The sequence below is a fragment of the Geotrypetes seraphini genome, chromosome 1, assembly GCF_902459505.1.
Source record: "Geotrypetes seraphini chromosome 1, aGeoSer1.1, whole genome shotgun sequence".
NCBI lineage: Eukaryota > Metazoa > Chordata > Amphibia > Gymnophiona > Dermophiidae > Geotrypetes > Geotrypetes seraphini.
In genome coordinates, this window is record NC_047084.1 from 423,720,425 (window position 1) to 423,741,553 (window position 21,129).

Consider the following 21,129-nt stretch of genomic DNA (forward strand, 5'->3'; position numbering starts at 1 on the left):
AGGGGCCAGACAGGAGAAGCTTCCTGAGCTGTTTGGGTGAAGGATGAAGGGGAGGTGCGAGGTTGAAGTTCAGGAGAGTGGATGGTAGGTAGGGGAGAAGGATACAACTTTGTAGTTAACTCATTAAACTATATTGAGGGATGCTTCAATCTCATCAATGTTTTCAAAATATGGATCATTTATTATCTTACTGCAGGAACAGTAATATGAAGGTTCAACTCTGTTTATTAGATGTGTGGACTGAAAGAGGCATTAACAGGCTATGGACATTATCAACATGGGAGATGTGCTGTATGCAATATTATGTTGGAAAGGGATAGTGAAAATTCCATTGATATGGATGGTGCAGTTAAAATCTTTGACCACATGTGGTTTTTTTTCAATGTGATTTATTTTTTCCATTTCAGCTATGCTACATAGAGTAGGTCATACTTCAAGACAATTAAAAATGCGACTATTTGAGCACCATTATAATGTTGAACATAAGAGGGGGGTTGATCCCGTGACAAGTCACTGTGCACAGTACTTGAACAAATATCCTTGAATGTTAAATGTACAGCGCCTTGTATGCCTTTCAGCGCTATAGAAATAATCAATAGTAGTAGTAGTTTCCACAGCATGGCAATACTAAAGGAAGTCTTCACCAAAGGGAGCAGTGATAGATTTATACAATGGATGCTACTTGGCCTAGTGGGTTAAATCAAAACTTGAAAGGCATGCTTTTTTTTAAAATTATGATGCCACTCCGGAAGTGAAATAGAAATGGAAGCAAGATCAGTGATGGCTTTATATTTCAAGCTTTCCTAAAATAGCATTAGTGTATGAACTAGTGAGTTAATGTTAATCTCCTGAAGCAACTGGTTTATACCAGCAAAACAAGGAACATTGTCAAGAGAGGGAATGAAGTGGATAATTAACATTTTTTTTTAAAGGTTGTGGAATTGTACTGTGAAGATGAAAAAGTAGGATCCATAAGAGAAAAGGTGAGTACTGTTCTATTGCACAAATGCAGTTTTTTTTCACTTTGAGACAAGTCTTGGTTTTGAAAGGGAAGTTTTTTTATGCCAGTGATAAGATTTATGGCAGCATCTATGCAATTTTGATGCAATAGCTGCTAAGTGAGTTTGTGGCTTTTTTTCCTCCACTTTCTATTTTGCTTGTCTCAGGGGAAACACTGGCTGATAGACGTTTTATGACAAATTAGTTTGCTTTGTCTAACTACATGAGGATACCATGTGAGCAAGGAGCCTTAGTATACAGTCAATATTTACAATAAGAACATCATACATGTGTTGATACATTGTTTTATGATGTAAGGGGGCTCATTTTCAAGAGAGAAAATGTCCAAGAATGGCATAAAGTGGCATTTGCATGTTTTTCTTGCTAAAACATCCAAATCACTATTTTCAAAAGCTATATTTTAAGACATTTTGAATGAGGAATATCTTGAATAGCAACCTTGTCCTTTTTGAATCTGGCAATTTATCTATTGTACATGATTGTAAGAGAGACTGTATTTCTGTGGCTAAAAGAAATATGCTGGAGTTGCTTTGATGATAGTTTGGATGGATGCTTATTGGAATTGGATTGCCAACATTTATTATGCAACTCTGGTAAGCTATTTTGAGAACCCATATGTTCAATGTGATGCTTTGCAAGATTTGACTCCCTCCTGGAAGAAAGTCAAAAAGCTGGCATATTTTTTTTAGATTAGCAGAGATTGTGGTTAATTTCTGCTTTCTTTCCTGGGCCTTTCTTCCTGGTGGTATGCTTCAGATGTATGTTGCTCTTGCAGAGTTGGATATATTGTCAATAGTGTATTCTCAGAAAAAAGTGTTAAATTGACTTCTATAAAAGAACAATTGAGATCAGCAGGATGTGCTAGGCTGATTAGACATTGGAGTTGACAGTTCACACAACATGGAGCAATGACCTTTGATATGCAATATTTATTCTTAATCTCCCAAACATAATGTTACATATATATGGCCTATCAGTACAGCAATCACTAAAATCTTATTGAAGCTATGATGTGCAGAGCAAAGCCATTCTATATGCTCTTATTGTAACCCTGCAGTTCTAGATAGTAAAATAAAATATCTACATAGTCTAAGAATTGCAGCTTATGTTTTTAAAGTAACTATCATTTTGGGAAAAAAATATTGATGGAAATATACATCAAATTGAGTGATTGCTTCTTCAAAACTTTCAGGAATTCATCTATGTCATCTGAATCCATGTGTTGCTGGATAAAAAGAGACTTACCCAGCAAAATAGTATGTTCTAAATGAGAATGGTGATAATGTAATATCTGTAGTTTATATGCACTATTCTTGAACTAATATAGCTGCTTGGAAAACTGTTCTTCCCACTACAGTACTCCTCTGAAATTTGCGGGGGTTCCATTCCAGAAGCACCCGCAAATTTTGACAAAGCACAAATGTGGTTTAGGAGCGGATCAGAGGCAGGAGAGGGCAGCTGGGGTGGCGGCGGGTGCTGAAAGTCAGGTGCGGGATTATTCTAAGTATTTTCCAACCGCCTCTTCCGGGAACTAAAGTCAGGCTACACTAATCAGGAGCTGCTTTGACACTCCAGATAGCATGTCAAAGCAGCTCCTGATTGGTGTAGCCTAACTTTAGTTCCTGAAAGAGGTGGTCGGAAAATACCGCGAAAGACTGAGTCTGCGATTCACGAACTGCAAATTCGCGGGGGGGTATACTGTACATCAAAATTTTTTAAATCTTTGCCTGGAGACTGGCATAAGAACATTGGAAGATGTTATTTCAAATGGAAAATTGCTTGACTTTTCATGGTTGCAACAATCTTTTGGTATCTCTAAATTTCAATTTTATAAATGGTTGCAACTGAAGCAGGCTATTCAGAAAGGATTCCCTGATTGGCATAATTTTAAAAATTACTATAGCTTGCAATTCCTCTGCTTTCAGGAAGATATGTTTGGACATCAAGCTGCCAGGTGGTATAAATTAATATCTGAACTTATGCATAATAAACCCAAAAATGCTCTTAGAGATATTTGGAGCATCGGGATTAAGCAGTATATTTCTGTATCTCGATGGCCACGGATTTGGTCTTGGAGGTTGAGATGTACAGTGTCGGCATCTATAAAACAAACTTGGTTCTTTTTGTTACAACGTTCTTTTTGGACCCCGGTTAGATTGAATAAGTTAGATAAGTCAAGGTCTAATAGATGCTGGCACTGTCACCTAGAAATGGGAACAATGGATCACTTACTGTTTTATTGCCCTATGATTTTTTTTCCCCAAATCTTTATTCCTTTTAATATATACATCAAGCGTACAATAAATATAACTCATCATATTACATTATCACTTGAAATTCCATAACAATATATTTCCCCCAAATTTTTTCTCACCCCCTTTCATATCTATACACATATATTATACTTCCTATGTGTATTATTAAGCTAAAATCTGCAAATATGTATGCAAATATTTATTTAAATTATCATAACCCCCCTCCCACTCCTTCAAATTATCACATAAGGAAAAAGAATAATAACAACAACCTTAATCATTATAATAATCTATTATTGGCCTCCACACATACTGGAACCTTTTAAAATGTCCATTTTGTACTGCAAGTAGTCTTTCCATTTTGTACAGATGACAAACTGAGTTCCACCAGAAGCTGTAGTTTAGTCTAGAACAATTCTTCCAATTAAACGTTATTTGCTGGATCCCCACACCAGTAAGAATCATCAGAAGCTTGTTAATTGCCCTATGATTTTAATGTTTTCGAAATTGATTTGGGGACATAATAATATTCGAGAAGTCGTGATCCCTTTGACTTATTAAGCAGGGATTTGTGGTACTATATTATATGTTAAGGATCCCTTAGACAAATATAAAAGATGACTTTTTTAAATTATGAAGGGTACTGCTATTCAATTGATCACACGAAATTGGAAAAACTGGGACCGACTTAACTTTACATTCTGGTGGGCAAATTTATGTTTAATTTATAAATACGAGAAAATGAATGCTGACTTGATAGGAAATACAAAAAATTTCAAATTAATATGGGGCCCATTGATGTCTTATGCAGAATTATTATAGTATTATTTAATTGATGTATTATTGCATATCCAGGGGAAGGGAAATATTATTTTAAATTAATTTTTATTTGTCCTGAAAATTTGTAAGGAGGAGAGGATATTTTGGGGGGTTCTGAAAACAATTTCTAAATGATCATAAATGATTAATATACTAATATATTTATTATAGAATATAGTTTTGAGAACCAATAGATAATTTGTTTGATATTATGGGAAGGGGGGAGGGATATTACTCTGCTTACGACTTGGAAAGATATTAAGGGAGGATTAACGTGTAAAATGTTTTCTTTGATGTTTTCACTTATTGAAAGGGTCAAAATGAATAAATAACTAATATATATATGATTTAGGTTGGGGGAAGGAAATGTATTGTAATACTTATTTGATCGATTGTAGTGCTATTTTGAAACTAACTGTATGAATTTTTTTTAAAAAAGCACTGTTTTTGAATGGAAAATTAATAAAGATTTATAATAATAAAAAAGAATCTTTGCCTGGAGGGATGCAGACTTAGGGTCTTAAACTTGTAGAACCTTTAAAGGCAAATTCAACTACTATGATTTGGTGAGATAGGTAGAGACACTTATAATGCTTGTGTGAACTAGACCCTACATTGGAGGTCAAGGTGTGCTGAAATGTGGCACTGAAAGAGGATTCTGCTAATTTTTTTACTGGAAGAGTTCTGCGAATCTCTGAATTTCTTTAACAGTTGTAGCAGAAAGTTACTAACTCTGTAAGAATTAAAGGCGTAAGTAACTGGTTGAAGGACACACTAAATTGGGGTCCACGGCTCAAGGGCTTTCAGAAGTATGTAGACGTCAATGCGATGACATTGTGCACATGTCTTCACCCGAGAAGCGCCAGGGCTCGGCCCTCAGCTACAGACAAGGGTTGGCTCAGTTGACCCGTTTAGTAACTTTGAGTTTACGCCCAGCAGTGTCTACGGTGAGCTGTCAAAGCTCAAGGTTAACAAAGCAATGGGGCCGGACAACCTGCACCCCAGGGTGCTTAGGGAGCTGAGTGATGTCTTGGCAGAGCCACTGTCCGCGCTCTTCAACCTCTCCCTTAGTACAGGCAGCGTCCCGTTGGACTGGAGGATGGCTAACGTCATTCCACTCCACAAGAAAGGCTTCCACTCCACAAGAAAGGCTCAAAGATGGAGACAGCAAACTACAGACCAGTGAGTCTAACATCGATAGTGAGCAAACTAATGGAAACTCTAATCAAACACCAATTAGATAAGATCCTGGATGAAGAGAATCTACGGGATCCCCGACAACATGGATTTACTAAGGGGAGATCCTGCCAATCCAACCTGATCAGCTTCTTTGACTGGGTAACGGGGAAGCTGGATATTGGGGAGTCCCTGGACATCGTGTACCTGGACTTTAGCAAAGCATTCGATAGCGTACCACACCGCAGGTTACTGAGCAAGATGAGTTCTATAGGATTAGGTAACACATTGACGAAATGGGTTGGGAGCTGGCTTGGAGGTAGGCTCCAAAGGGTGGTGGTGAACGGCACCCCTTCCGAAATGACGGAGGTGATTAGTGGAGTACCACAGGGCTCAGTCTTGGGCCCAATCCTATTCAACATCTTTATAAGAGACTTGGCAGAAGGGCTTCGAGGTAAAATAACATTATTCGCCGATGACGCCAAACTGAGTAATGTAGTGGGCAAATGCACAACAGACGAAGATTCAGTGCCCAACAACATGATGCACGACCTACTCCTACTGGAGCGATGGTCTAGGACATGGCAACTCAACTTCAATGCCAAAAAATGCAAAGTTATGCACCTGGGCAGCCAGAATCCATGCAAGTCTTATACCCTTAATGGCGAGATCCTAGCAAAAACGGTAGCAGAACGAGACTTGGGGGTAATCGTCAGTGAGGACATGAAGTCTGCCAATCAAGTGGAGCAGGCTTCGTCCAAGGCAAGACAAATCATGGGCTGCATACGAAGGGGTTTCGTCAGTCGTAAGGCGGAAGTCATTATGCCATTGTATAGATCCATGGTGAGGCCCCACCTGGAATACTGTGTGCAATTCTGGAGGCCGCATTATCGCAAGGATGTGCTGAGACTGGAGTCGGTGCAAAGAATGGCCACCCGGATGGTCTCGGGACTCAAGGATCTACCATACGAAAAACGGCTTGACAAATTACAGCTATACTCGCTCGAGGAGCGCAGAGAGAGGGGGGACATGATCGAGACGTTCAAGTATCTTACGGGCCGCATCGAGGCGGAGGAAGATATCTTCTTTTTCAAGGGTCCCACGACAACAAGAGGGCATCCGTTGAAAATCAGGGGCGGGAAACTACGAGGTGACACCAGGAAATTATTTTTCACTGAAAGAGTGGTTGATCGCTGGAATAGTCTTCCACTACAGGTGATTGAGGCCAGCAGCGTGCCTGATTTTAAGGCCAAATGGGATCGGCACATGGGATCTCTTCACAGGGCAAAGGTAGGGGAGGGACATTAAGGTGGGCAGACTAGATGGGCCGTGGGCCCTTATCTGCCGTCTATTTCTATGTTTCTATGCGTGATATCACGTCAATATCTGTGCATGCACAGTGGCACGGAGGCCCTCAAGACGGGGCTCACGAAGTTTGGGAGACACTGCCCTAGAGGAAAGGAGGGACAGGGGAGATATGATTCAAATGTTCAAATACTTGAAAGGTATTAATGTAGAGGAGGAGTGTGTGGCGTAGTTGTTGGAGCTACAGCCTCAGCACCCTGGGGTTGTGGGTTCAAACCTTGCACTGCTCCTTGTGACCCTGGGCAAGTCACTCGGTCCTCCATAGCCTCAGGTATGCTAGATAAATTGTGAGCCCACCGGGACAGATAGGGAAAAATACTTGAGTACCTGATTGTAAAACTGCTTAGACCGCTACTTTTCAACATATTTATTAACGACCTGGAGGCAGGAACAAAATGTGAGGTTATTAAATTTGCGGATGACACCAAACTATATCGCAAAGTAAATAACATGGAGGACTGCGAAGATCTACAAAAAGATCTGACAACACTGGAAGAATGGGCCAAAAAATGGCAAATGAGTTTCAACATAGGGAAGTGCAAAGTCATACATATAGGGAAAAAAAACCCGATGTTCACTTACAAAATGGGGGGGGGATCAGCGCTAGGGGTGAGCGACCTTGAAAGAGACCTTGGAGTGATGGTAGACACAACATTGAAGGCGTCGGCGCAGTGTGCAACAGCCTCAAGGAAAGCAAACAAAATGTTGGGTATCATTAAGAAGGGTATCACGACCAGAAAGAAGGAAGTCATCCTGCCACTGTATCGTGCTATGGTGCGCCCGCACCTGGAGTACTGTGTTCAGTTCTGGTCGCCGTACCTCAAGAAGGACATGGAGGTACTTGAGAGAGTTTAAAGAAGAGCAACAAAGCTAATAAAGGGTATGGAGGACTTCTCATATACTGACAGACTGAAAAGGCTAGGGCTTTTCTCCCTGGAAAAGCGGAGACTTAGAGGAGACATGATAGAAACCTTCAAGATCATGAAGGGCATAGAAAAAATAGACAGGGACAGATTTTTCAAATTAAGGGGATCAATAAGTACAAGGGGGCACTCAGAGAAATTGAAAGGGGAGAGGTTTAGAACAAACACCAGGAAGTTCTTTTTCACACAGAGGGTGGTGGATACATGGAACGCGCTACCAGAGGATGTGATAAACAGGAGCACGCTACAGGGGTTCAAAGAAGCTTTGGATAGGTACTTGGAAGACAAAGGGATTGAGGGGTACAGATAAGAGTAGAGGTAGATTATAGGGATGGGATTAGAGGTAAGTTATAAAATTAATCAGGGACCACTGTTCAGGCACTAGGCCTGATGGGCCGCCGCGGGAGCGGACCGCTGAGCAAGATGGAACTCTGGTCTGACTCAGCGGGGGCACCTTCTTTTGGTAAAACCAGAGGACATAATTTGACGTTGAGGGGTGGTAGACTCAAGAATAATGTTAGGAAATTCTTTATGGAGAAGGTAGTTGATGCCTGAAATGCGCTCTGAGGGAGATGGTGGATAGGAAAATGGTGAGAGTTCAAAAAAGCATGGAATGAACACAGAGGATCTCTAATCAGAAAATAATGGTATATATTGAAGAACTAAGGCCAGTACTGGGAAGTCTTGCATGGTCTGGGTCCTGTATATGGCCATTCAGTTGAGGATGGGCTGGGGAGGCCTTTGACAGCTGTGATGGTTTAGATGGGCTGGAGTGAGCTTTGACAGAGACTCCAGTAGATGGAACCTAAGCAATACAAGTACCAGGCAGAGCACTGGGTTTCTGGCCAAGAAACATCTAAGAAAAAGGACAATTTAAATTAAATCATTAATTTATAGAGCATATACGGTTGGGCAGACAGGATGGACCATTTGGGTCTGCCGTCATTTACTATATTACTGTAATATATACTGATACTTATTTTGCACCTGGGGTAACAAAGAATTAAGTGAGTCATAAGGAGTAATAAGGAGTTGCAGTGGGAATTAAATCCAGTTCTCCAGGGTCTCAGGCCACTGCACTAACTATTAGGCTACTTCTCCAGGAACTTATGCATTATTAGTTGCAGCAACCTATCCACCACTTCCAATGTTTAAGGGACCATCTACTTGGTCCCTCACTCATATAGAACTCTTTCAATAGATACGTATACTTCCTTAAAGGGGCTCAGAGACCTGATGTTCACTTCTTCTATAAGCACCGAGGGGAGCTCTGAGCCCCCATAAGTCCCCTGAAAGGTTCCAATTTGATGGTAACAAAATCTCTACACCCCTATTCCAAACGCTCAGTATTGGAAGGGATTCTTTATTGGAGCTGCAACCTCTGGTTTTCAACCAGGGATTCTTTTGCTGAGCAAAAGTAGCATATACAGACATTCCTGAGGGGAGATATGATTGAAGTCTACAAAATCCTGAGTGGTGTAGAAAAAGGTACAAGTGAATCGATTTTTTACTCTATCAAAAAATACAAAGACTAGGAGACACTCAAAGTTACAGGGAATGTTTTAAATCCAAAAGGAGGAAATATTTTTTCATTCAAAGAATAGTTAAGCTCTGGAATGCATTGCCAAAGGATGTAGTAAGAGTGGTTAAAGTAGCTGGTTTTAAAAAAGGTTCCTGGAGGAAAAGTTCAGTCTTCTATTGAGACACACATGGGGGAAGCCAATGCTTGCCCTGGGATCGGTAGCAGGGAATGTTGCTACTATTTGGGTTTTTGTCAGGTACTTGTGACCTGGATTGACCACCATGAAGATGGGATATTGGGCTAGACTGACCCCCTGGTCTGAATCAGTAAGGCTATTCTTATGTTTCTAATTAAGTATGTAGAAGAACTTGGTCTACTTAAGGCAAGCAGCTCATATCTCTCCTTTTGTAACTCCACTCTGTTATAGTGACCACATAAAATTTGCTAACATATTTTTGCCTGTGTTTCTATTTCAGTATTTGATGAAGCTTAGTGTGGAAGCAGTGCTATTACTTTACACCTCTAAAATGGTGACAAATTTCATTCATATGACACTGCAGCACTAACAACTGGATCAGGTTGGCTAGTACATGCACATTTCATGCTCAAACATACCTTCTTTATTTCCACTTTTCTTAGGCCTTGTATATCAGATGCTACAATAAAATATAATTTAATAAAAATATATTTAATTGTTTCTAAAATATTTTCTCAACAGTTCTGTTCAGCTATTGATTCATAAATATACTATAGTAACAAGTTCATTTATTTTTTTTACATATATGAGATGTTCTTACCCAAAGCATTCAATAAAAAATTATTGTAAAATCTAACAGACAATGAAACAAAAAGCAGGCAGTGACAGATAATATAATAGGTCAGTTAAAAGCAACATTTTTGTGGTATGATTTTAGTTTACACTGAAAGAAAGCCTGCAGAGATCTCAGTAAATAAAATTCTACCATTAAAGAGCCATTTTACCAAAATGTGCAGAAATCTGGGCTTAACACATTCTAAGGTAGGACATTCCTCACATGCTAAGCCCAGGTTTAACATGATAATTTGTTTTATTTGCAGGTGTGATATCTGCAAAAAATTAATGCAGGAACGTTTACTGCATCCTATTTAGAAGGTGCTAGGTTTTCCCAAATTAACTCTGTTATCAGTTAGGGCCTGATTCTATAAACACTTAGTGATGTCTATGTTGTAGGTGGTACCCGGCACAATTGTCAATCAACTCCTAGGCACCATTTATAGATCACACCTATCAGTGTCTGTCTGCCCCTAAATACGCCTACTTTTTCAGACAGGAATGGGGGGCATCTCCATTTAGGCATCGCTAGGTGCCCTAAGAGTTCGGTGTTGAACTCTTAAATAGTTTAATTCATGTTTTTCATTGATTGGTTGAAAACCAGCATAGCCTTTTTTTTTTTTTATTTCTTTATTCATTTTATAACTTACATCAAGTGTACAGTAAAAATCAAACAATTATAGTACAACATCACTTGAAAATCTATAATATCATACAACAAGAAGATTTAACCCCCACCCCCTCCCAAATTCATATACAACTAAAATATACCACATGAAAATAATATCTTATGTCATTCATAAATATATTATTAGTGGAAAACCAAGAATCCCCCTTCCCACCCCAAATCCACATGAGTATTAAAATTGGGAAAAGTGTAAATTATTCATTATAATACTTTAATAATGGTCTCCACACATCCTTAAATTTATTATAGTAACCTTTTTGAACTGCCAACGTTCTTTCCATTTTATACACGTGACAAACTGAGTTCCACCAGAAACAATAATTCAGTCTTTTACAATCATTCCAATTATATGTTATTTGTTGGATGGCAACTCCTGTCAATATCATCAAAAGCTTGCTATTATTAGCAGATATTTGACATTTAGTTCTCATAGACGTGCCAAATAAAATTGTGTCATATAGTCAATTGCTATGCTGAATAAACAAATTAAAAAAAAAAAAAATTCTGTGCAGATCCCGAACTTAGGTGCTGCTAAGCAGCTATAATTAGGGCACCTAATGTAGGCATCCTATATAGAATCAGACCCTTAGGCCCGGATTCTCTAAGTGGTGTCCTTGTCGGCCGATAGCGTGCCAATCATGCAATGGCGCTGTTTAGAGAATTGTGCCACTAGCAAAGGTAGGCACCAGAAATGTAAGCCAGAGGTTTCAAGGCCTACATTACCCGCACCTGTGTAGGCACTTTATGGCACCTAACACCATTTCCAGTGTTAGCCACGCCTGCAGTGGCATTAGGTGCGATTCTAGTGCTGGATTTTTAGGTGCCAGTAGGTGCTTTGAAAATAATTTTAAAACGTCTTTTAAATGGCATCTATCACTTAGGCGCCGATAGGGTACCTACCAGTGCCTACGTTAAGGTGTCATTATAGAATATGAGCCTTAGTGCACACTAATCCTAACATGCTAGCTGGAAAATGCAGGAACACCCCTCTCCATCCATGATATACCCTTCTAAAAAAATAATTTATGTTTCAATCATTTATGTTTGGTTCTTATCTTCTTGGTTCTCTGCTGAATTAAGGACACTTTGCAAGTGCAGGAAAGTTGTATTGCTGATTTAGCAAGTTCAGCTTTAAAGTCTGACCAAGCAGAGCCTTAAAGTCTGACCTTACAGCAAGCTTCAGGTTTAAAATCTGGACACTGCTCTAGCAAAAGTGGAGCTTGGATTTTAAATCTTGTGTTTATTTCTGCTCTGTTAAAATGAAGTTTGCAAATTCTGTGTTCTACTCAGTGGAAAGTGGTGCTTTGGGTTTATTAGAAAATCCTGTATCTTTGCTCAGCTCTGTAGTATAATGACCTTAAGGATTTGGCTTGCTATTGGACCATTTGAATTTGATTAAGGGTTTGGTTTGCCATTGGACCATTTGAAAAGTTGCCTTGAATCCAGAAACCCTACACTAAACCAAGGAAAGACTGCACAAGCTTACCACCTCCACCTGATGGAGACTGAGAGCAGACTGGTTGTATTTGGGAATGCACAGCCCACTTGTACTACAGTCAAAAGTTTGTCTCAGTCTCCACCTTCTGGTCATAGTGAGTTATTATCCATCAGTTTCTGTGCCGGTCTGGAGAGACGATAAAGAAGGTGCATTTTGCCACCTGTGCTTCCAAAAATCCACCCTGGGCTGAACCAAAGTTGCTGACACTCCCTTGCCATAAAATCCCAGCGTGGCATAGCTCTAGCAAAAGTCAGAGCACTCTCCGGAGAATTAAACTGCTCCATGACCAGAACGCACATATTAGGGTACCAGGGGAAGGTAGCAAGTGTACAACACAAAGCCAGGAGGGAGTGATGGCCAGTGCGGGTTGAGAGACCAAAAGACTTACTATAAAGATTCAGAAATAAGGTCTGGCAAAGCCACAAATTCAAAAAGGCACAGGCTTGTGAGAGCATTTCCAGGTTCCCAAAACCCCACAGGGATCCATATATCCAGCACACAGTCCCTGATCTCCTGTCCCGGGAAGCTCTGCACCTGTAAATAAGGGGTCAGCAAGCAAATCATCCGCATCCGGATCCCCCAGATCAGGGTCAGGCAGCACAAGCATAGTAGCAGGGTGCATCTAAAATATGTCCAAAGGAGTAATGCCACTCAGAGATGCTGTGTAGATTGATTGGGACTGCGCAGGGGGAAAACATAGTGGTCTGAAATCCAGAGCACAAAAATTACAAAAATGTTGCAAAGGTGTCCAGCTCCTGGGGCATATGTCACATTAAGGTGGATAAACTGAGCTTTTCTGAGGCTGCACAGGGTCCATAGCCGAGCCCTGAAACCCATGAATGCTGCCCCGCTGGACTACCTGAGTGTTTCATCACCTGCTTCAGCAGGGTAGAGGCTAAGCTGAATGCTGCGGCCCACTAAAATTGCATAATCCTGGCAAGAATCCACAAGAGGAAAGCCCAAGGACTATATCCTGGCAAGTTTTTAAGCAGGCAGAATTTTAAAATCGCTCCAAACTCTAAATTACCCGAAAAGGGGACAAAATTATATCAAATGAAAACAATAAAATGGGAAGAGCAGAACACACACAATTGCATCCATGTGTGCAGAAGGAAAAAACTGTAGAGGGCACTAAACTGCACAGTGAAGTACTATAGAGGTAGAGTGAAAAATCCGGACTGAATTCCTTCTGCAGCCATGCGACTAAAGGGAAATAATGTCTCACCTATTGCACTAGACCAGGGGTGGGCAACTCCGGTCCTTGAGGGCCGGAATCCAGTTGGATTTTCAGGATTTCCTCAATGAATATGCATTGAAAGCAGTGCATGCAAATAGATCTCATGCATATTCAATGGGGCAATCCTGAAAACCTGACTGGATTCTGGCCCTCAAGGACTGACGTTGCCCACCCCTGCACTAGAAGCAGCAAAATGGATAGCTTTGAAAAGAGAAGATGGAATTTCTATTTATGTAGGTGTTGTCTACAGACTTCCAATTCAAGCACAGCAAATTGATAAAGATCTTGTTGCAGATATTCAAAAGCTGGGGAAGAAAGGAGAGATACTGTTACTAAGTGATTTCAACCTGCCAGATGTGGATTGGAAAGTTCTGTCTGTGGAATCGGAAAGAAGTAGAGAGATAGTGAATGCCCTTCAAGGAGTTCTGCTCAGACAAATGGTGACGGAACCAATGAGGGAAAAAGCGATACTGGATCTGGTGCTCACAAATAGGGAAAGTGTCTCTAATGTCCGAAGGGTGCCCACCTGATCATCAAACAGTTTGGTAGTGATCATCAAACAGTTTGGTTTAATATAACAACTAAAGAGGAGGGCAGCCATACAAAAATCAAAGTTTTGGATTTCCAAACATGTGGACTTTAGTAAAATGGAAGAGTATCTGAAGAAAGAGCTAATAGGGTGGGAGGACATAAGGGAAGTAGAAAACAATGGTCCAAGCTGAAAAGAGTAATAAAAATTGAAATTGACCTTTATGTGAGGAAAATAAATAAAAACAAGAGAAAAAGGAAACCAATATGGTTCTCCAAACTAGTGGCGGAGAAAATAAATGCAAAAGTGTTAGCAATCATGAAAATCAAAGTTACTATCCCTGGACAGCAGGCAGATATTCTCACATTTGGGTGACATCACCCACGGAACCCCGGTACGGACACATTAAAAGTACATCACCACTTTAAGATTTTTAGAAAGTTCGCAATAGCCTACACCGTGCATGTGCGAGTACCTTCCCGCCCGACGTAGGTGCACGGTTCCTCAGTTCGATTATGCAAGCTAAGAAGTCAACCATGGGAGGTGAGTGGGTTGCCTGTCTGCTGTCCCTGGATAACAGTTATGTGGGATTCCCTAGCTTACTAGAATGGGATGGAGGGAAAGTTGGCCGTTAAATTTTACAATATTGCTTGGCTGAAGTGACCATCTCATCTGGAAAAGATTCCAGACAGTAGTGTGATGTGAATGTGTAAACTGAGGATCAAGTAGCAGCTTTACAGATTTCATCAATAAGAGTGGGGTAAAGAAAAGCAACTGAAGTTGCCCTAGCTCTGACTTTGTGGGCTGTGACACGACTCCCCAGTTGTAGCCCAGCCTGAACATAACAGAAGGAGAAACAAGAGGCCAACTAAGTGAAAATCGTTCTCTTGGATACCGGACGCCCCAACTTGTTAGGATCAAAGGAGACAAAAAGTTGAGGTTATGTTCTATGAAACAGTTCTTTGCAAATAGTAGGCCATTGCTCTTTTGCAGTCCAGAGCGTCAAGAACAATCGATTAAGGTGGAATTCAGTGATAACCTTTGGAAGAAACTTAGGATGAAGCACCACTTACTTATGGTGGAAAAGTGTGAGAGGAGGATCTGCCACCAGTGCTTGAAGTTCACTGACTCGTCGAACTGAAGTAAGGAACATGAGAAAAACCATTTTCCAAGAAAGGTACTTTAAATGAGCCATAGACATTGGTTCAAAAGGAGGCTTCATCAAAGCAGCAAGGACCACATTAAATCCCAAACCACTGGAGGTGACTTGAGAGATGGTTTGACATTGAAAAGTCCTTTCATGAATCTGGACACAAGAGGATGAGCAGTGAGAGGTTTCCCATCGACTGGCTCGTGAAAAGCATTGATAGCACTGAGATGAACTTTAATCAAAGTGGTCTTGAGACCTGAATTGGATAAATGTAGAAGATAGTCAAACACTGAAGAAAAAGAGGCGGATGGGGCATCATGATGATGAAGAACACACCAGGTAGAAAACCGTATCCATTTTTGCTGGTAACACTGCTGTGTGGACAGTTTTCTAGATGCTCTCCTTGAGAATACCATGTAATGGGAGATGAAGAAGTTCTTTAGGAGGATCATAATAGTCCTAAGCCTCCAAACATTAAGCACTATGAACAAAATCAGCTTCTAACTTGACTGGAAGCTCTTTGCCCAATTGCCGAATGCAAAAAACAGTCTTTCAGTAGGAGACTTCTCTGAAGTAGTGTCATAAGCCTCTGTAGTAGACACAGAGAGAGGCACAGAAACATAGAGAAGAGATCCTAGGATGGAGGCTGAGCATAGAGACGGGGACAATGCTGAGCATGAAGAGGGACAGACATGGAGAAGACTGCTTGTTGGGGAGAGTGCATTAAGATAAGGATATATAACAGGGGTAGGGAACTCCGATCCTCGAGAGCCGTATTCCAGTCGAGTTTTCAAGATTTCCCCAATGAATATGCTTGAGATCTATTTGCATGCACTACTTTCAATGCATATTCATTGGGGAAAACCTGAAAACCCGACTGGAATAAGGCTCTCGAGGACTGGAGTTCCCTATCCCTGATATATAAGGACTGCTAGAGACAGGGATATTGCTTAAAAAGGGGTGATTCTGACAGAGGGATGATGGATGCAGGGGAATGAAGAGGGACATAGAGGGGAGAAGCTCAAGATAGAGACAGGGGGGACAGATGCTAGACAGGACAGATAGAGACAAAACATACGAACATAAGAATTGCCGCTGCTGGGTCAGACCAGTGGCCCATCGTGCCCAGCAGTCCGCTCACATGACGATCCCCAGGTCAAAGACCAGTGCTCTAAATGAGTGCAACCTCACCTGCGTACGTTCCAGTTTAGCAGGAACTTATCCAACTTTGTCTTGAATCCCTGGAGGGTGTTTTCCCCTATAACATACTCCAAAAGAACATTCCAGTTTTCTACTACTCTCTGGGTGAAGAAGAACTTCCTTACGTTTGTATGGAATCTATCCCCTTTCAACTTTAGAGAGAGTGCCCTCTCATTCTCCCTACCTTGGAGAGGAGTTTTTGTCAAGGCTTCATACAGATCATCTATGAAAACATAGGAGCTAGCTCTGTGAGTGCTTAAGCACCCCCAATATTGAACATAAGAACAGCCGCTGCTGGGTCAGACCAGTGGTCCATCATGCCCAGCAGTCCGCTCACGCGGCGGCCCCTAGGTCAAAGACCAGTGCCCTAACTGAGACTAGCCTTACCTGCGTAAGTTCTGGCTCAGCAGGAACTTGTCTAACTTCGTCTTGAATCCCTGGAGGGTGTTTTCTCCTATAACAGACTCCAGAAGAGCGTTCTAGTTTTCTACCACTCTCTGGGTGAAGAAGAACTTCCTTACGTTTGTATGGAATCTATCCCCTATCAACTTTAGAGAGTGCTTTCTCATTCTCCCTACCTTGGAGATGGTGAACAATCTGTTTTATCTGCTAAGTCTATTCCCTTCAGTAAAATAGGCAGGCGATCCTGGGAAGACAGTTAAGAAAAAACAAAGAAAAGTAGAAAAAGGGGCTCTGGGAACCTAAGAGAATTGAAAATTAACTGCTCAGACAACAAAAGATAGAAAAAAAGTTTTTTATTCTGAGTTTATTGAAACTGCTCAGAAGGAGGGAGCTCAGGCTGGTGCAAGCAGCAGGTAGGAGATACTGCTTGCTGTTGGAGAAGATCTGAGGTGGAATGTTGAGGAAGCTGTGGGCATGATGGGGTAGGGCACAGGAGATCCTCTGGTAAATCATAGATATGTGAAACCACAGATATCCCCCATCCCCCCCCCAATGTTTATAAGCATTTCAATGCTGCAAAATCAATTTTGGCACCAGATTTACTAATGTTCTTGTACAAACTAGCTGTTAACATTAGTTAATGACTGATTTTAATGCAGTTTAGTCAAACAAAACACTAAAATCAGGAATCTTACCAGCAAGCTTCTTTGGGCCAATTTCAAACATATCAGGTGTGTTTGATCCTATGACTGGAAAACTGAATGAAGAAAGACTGCCACTTTCTTCACTGACCTAAAAAATACACAAGAACATATTTTAAACTATCTGTGCTCTCTAGTTCAGACAAACCTAATTGATAAATTTAATATATGTACAGGACAGAAACCACATAATCTTTAATTCTTTATTCTCTTTTCTTTTCAATCATCTTTTTAAAAATATAACATAGTAAATGATGGCGGATAAAGGCCTGAAGTGTCTATCCAGTCTGCTCAACAAAGTAGAATAAAATACACATACTTGTTCCGGATCTCTCCTTGCCAATCTGCTATTCAACTGTTTTTCCTCAATACCATCATACTGTCTCAAAATAAAAGAATAAAATAGGCTTTTCCCTGGAGGTCTTGCCCTTTTGTCATATCATTTGCAAGCTACATAACTATATTACTACTACCTTTTTGAAAACAAGGCACAAAATATTATTTTTCACACTAGTTTTATTGTGTTACTGAATCTTAAGGGGGAAGTTTGATGACTTTGTACATGCATAAAAAGTATGTGCACACTTTTCTCTATGCAGATTTAGCTGAATTTTCAAAGCAAAATGATTTGGGTGTGTGGCTTGGCAGCGCACAAGATGGAGGCGTAACCGCAGCGCTCCTCTAACCCAGGCAACAGGCAGGAAATTTGATGTTATATAGAGCTTTTTCTTCCCCGTAATTCGCGGAAAAAGTAAAGTAGTATGGCAAACACGCCTCAAACAAAGTCGGAAACTGCATTCATAGTAGCAGGAATGGCGAAACGTGTAAAACACGACCAGTTGACGCCATCGAAAGTGCCTCTCCCTACACATGCTGCGGAAATGTCTGATAAGATGGATGTGATGGTGGAATTACTAAGCATAAAACAAATGCTTCAGGAAAATGCAAGTAGAATTATGTGAATAAATAAATAAATAAAATAAATTACACATTCTGGTGGAATTCGTTATGCCATATTTTTAAGATGGAAAGAGCAATAGCGATACAAAAAGGGACATATAACAACTTTGTAAAGATATGGGGGCCATTGGTAAAGTATTGTGATGAATAGACATCAATTGGAGATCGCAAACCAGAGAGTTTCACAGTTGGAGACTAAAGTGGAACAGACAGAACTTAATGCACTGCAATGTAAGAAGGACAGACAACTTGAAGATTATGAGAAAGGGGAAGAAGAACGTGAGAATTACTGGTTTGGCGGAAGGCTTGGAAGGGGGAGATACTATCCAGTATTTAGAAAACTTGTTACCAAAATTACTACAGTTGAATTCAAAAAGGCCGTTGGAAATAAAACGTGCTCACAGGATTCCAACAAGGCGGTCAGCAAACCAAGTGAGCCCAAGACCATTAATTTTTAGATTACTATGCTTCCAGCAGGCTTTAGAAATACTAAAATTGGCTAAAGCTGATAGAAATTTGAACTACAAGGGTTCTAAGTTGTTGCTGGTGTCGGATTTTGCAAAATCGATGGCAAACACATGGAAGCAGTTCCTTATGTTAAGGCCACAGATGAGAGAAAAAGGGTTCACATATGACTTATTCTATCCAGCAACAATGATAGTTACAAGTGGAAATAAGACATTAAACTTTGAGGACCCTGAGAAACTAAAGGATTTCTTGTCAAAGACTGAGCCAATGTCTACTTAAATTGGATAAGAGTTTCAGATGCCTTGACATTATAGTAATACAGAATCTGGTTCTATTAATTGGAGGAAAAGATGGATTTTGTTATTCTGATAGGAAAGAAGAACAAATTTAATGATTTGAACACTTGTGGAATGTGAATATTATTGGTCATTTACAAATATTTATTTAAGTATTTACATCAATACTTTAGGATGGAGAAATACAAGGATCTTAATTCTGAACTGGTTGTTACATAAAAAAAGTTCAAGATCCTATTCTTTGAAAGTTGATGAAGTAGAAAATGTAAAGGTGATGAACAATTATTGCCAGCATGTTATTCTTGGAGAATTTCTCTTAAGAAAACTTATATTCATGCTGATGAAGATGGAAAAGAAAAACATATCATCTAAACTTGGATAATATAGATGCAGTTGCTGGAGGGAAAAGGTTCTTTAAAATAATTCTTTTCTCTTATGATTCTGAAAGATTTTACAAAGATTTTTGTTGTGCTCCATGGAAGGGAAATTAATCTCTATAGATATATTAGTTGTTTTTGGGTCTTGTGGATATATGTGATATGGTTTGTTTGTTATGTTGTTCATAGACATGTTTTTTCTCAGTGCAATCAGATATTTTTCTGGGAGGTCAGAGAATATGGATTTATTATTAAATATTGATGTGGGGTTTTTAATCCCATAAGTATGTATGAGTATGAATTTATATAAGAGGTATTGGATAATAGTTAAAAAAAAAGAAGTTCAAAGAGGGAAGGGGATAAAAAAGAAAGTATATAAATTGTTATTCAGGGATGATTAATTTCAGTATTTTTAAATATGACATTTAATTTTTTTAAATTCTTTATTCATTTTCAGTTCATATAACAAGTGCATCAAAATATATCATACAAGTAATTCCAATATAGCACCATAATATCTAACACATAAAATCTAATAGTGTATAAAACAAAAAAACCCCATCCACTCACCCACCCATCCTTCATCACATTTTCAACTAAAATAGAATTTCCTATATTATATAACATATGATAACCTATCTCATTAACTTACATTCCATATCCACCCTTCCCCTTGAATGTGCTAACTGTATCTAAAAAAAGAAAAGAAAAGGAAATGAAAAGAATTGATGTCTATTCATCACAATACTTTACCAATGGCCCCCATATCTTTACAAAGTTGTTATATGTCCCTTTTTGTATCGCTATTGCTCTTTCCATCTTAAAAATATGGCATAACGAATTCCACCAGAATGTGTAATTTATTTTATTTATTTATTCAATTTTTTAGCCCGTCCTCCCAAAAGAGCCCAGAACGGGTTACAATGGTGCATTAAAATTATAAGTAAGATAGGTACTTAGAAATTCCCTTACTGTCCCGAAGGCTCACAATCTAACTAAAGTACCAGGAAAAATGACAATTAGAAGAGTAATAAAGAAAGAAAAATAGAGATAGAGGAGAAAAATAAGAAAATAAACATTCTAATAAGATTACAATGATCTAAAGGAATTTGAAAGATTATAAAGAGGGGAGATAGGAATAGATGCAGAGGGAGAACCATTGAAGCAATATAATTCTGGGGAAATTTAAATGATAAAATAAAACAAAACAAGTGGCAAAACAATGAGTGATTCTTATAATTATAAGATTCTTATAATTTTATCCAATTGTTGGTAAGTACATAAGAAGTTGCCTCCGCTGAGGCAAACCAGAGGTCCATCTTGCCCAGCGGTCCGCACCCGCGGCGGCCCTTCAGGCCTAATTGCCTGAACAGTGTCCCTGACTAATTGTGTAACTGTCTCTAGTCCTCTAATCCTATCCCTATAACCTACCACTACTCCTATCTGTACCCCTCAATCCCTTTGTCCTCCAGATACCTATCCAATCCTTCTTTGAAGCTCTGTAGCGTACTCCTGCTTATCACATCCTTCGGTAGCGCGTTCCATGTATCCACCACCCTCTGGGTGAAAAAGAACTTCCTGGCATTTGTTCTAAACCTTCCCCCTTTCAATTTCTCTGAGTGCCCCCTAGTACTTGTGGTTCCCCATAATTTAAAAAATCTGTCCCTGTCTACTCTTTCTATGCCTTTCATGATCTTGAAGGTTTCTATCATGTCCCCTCTAAGTCTCCGCT

The 21,129-nt window shown here is 39.8% G+C and overlaps 1 protein-coding gene across 9 annotated transcripts in view; it reads right to left on the reverse strand.

Moving 5' to 3' along the window:
* MPDZ (multiple PDZ domain crumbs cell polarity complex component) overlaps positions 1-21,129 on the reverse strand; it is a 550,514-nt gene that overhangs the window by 69,510 nt on the left and 459,875 nt on the right. For all 9 annotated transcript variants that reach the window (XM_033918951.1, XM_033918923.1, XM_033918958.1 and 6 more), the window contains 2 exons: positions 17,291-17,387; positions 9,696-9,736 (listed from right to left, as the gene is read on the reverse strand). In XM_033918951.1, coding sequence (XP_033774842.1) covers positions 9,696-9,736; positions 17,291-17,387 — 138 coding nt within the window. The remainder of the gene's footprint in view (positions 1-9,695; positions 9,737-17,290; positions 17,388-21,129) is intronic.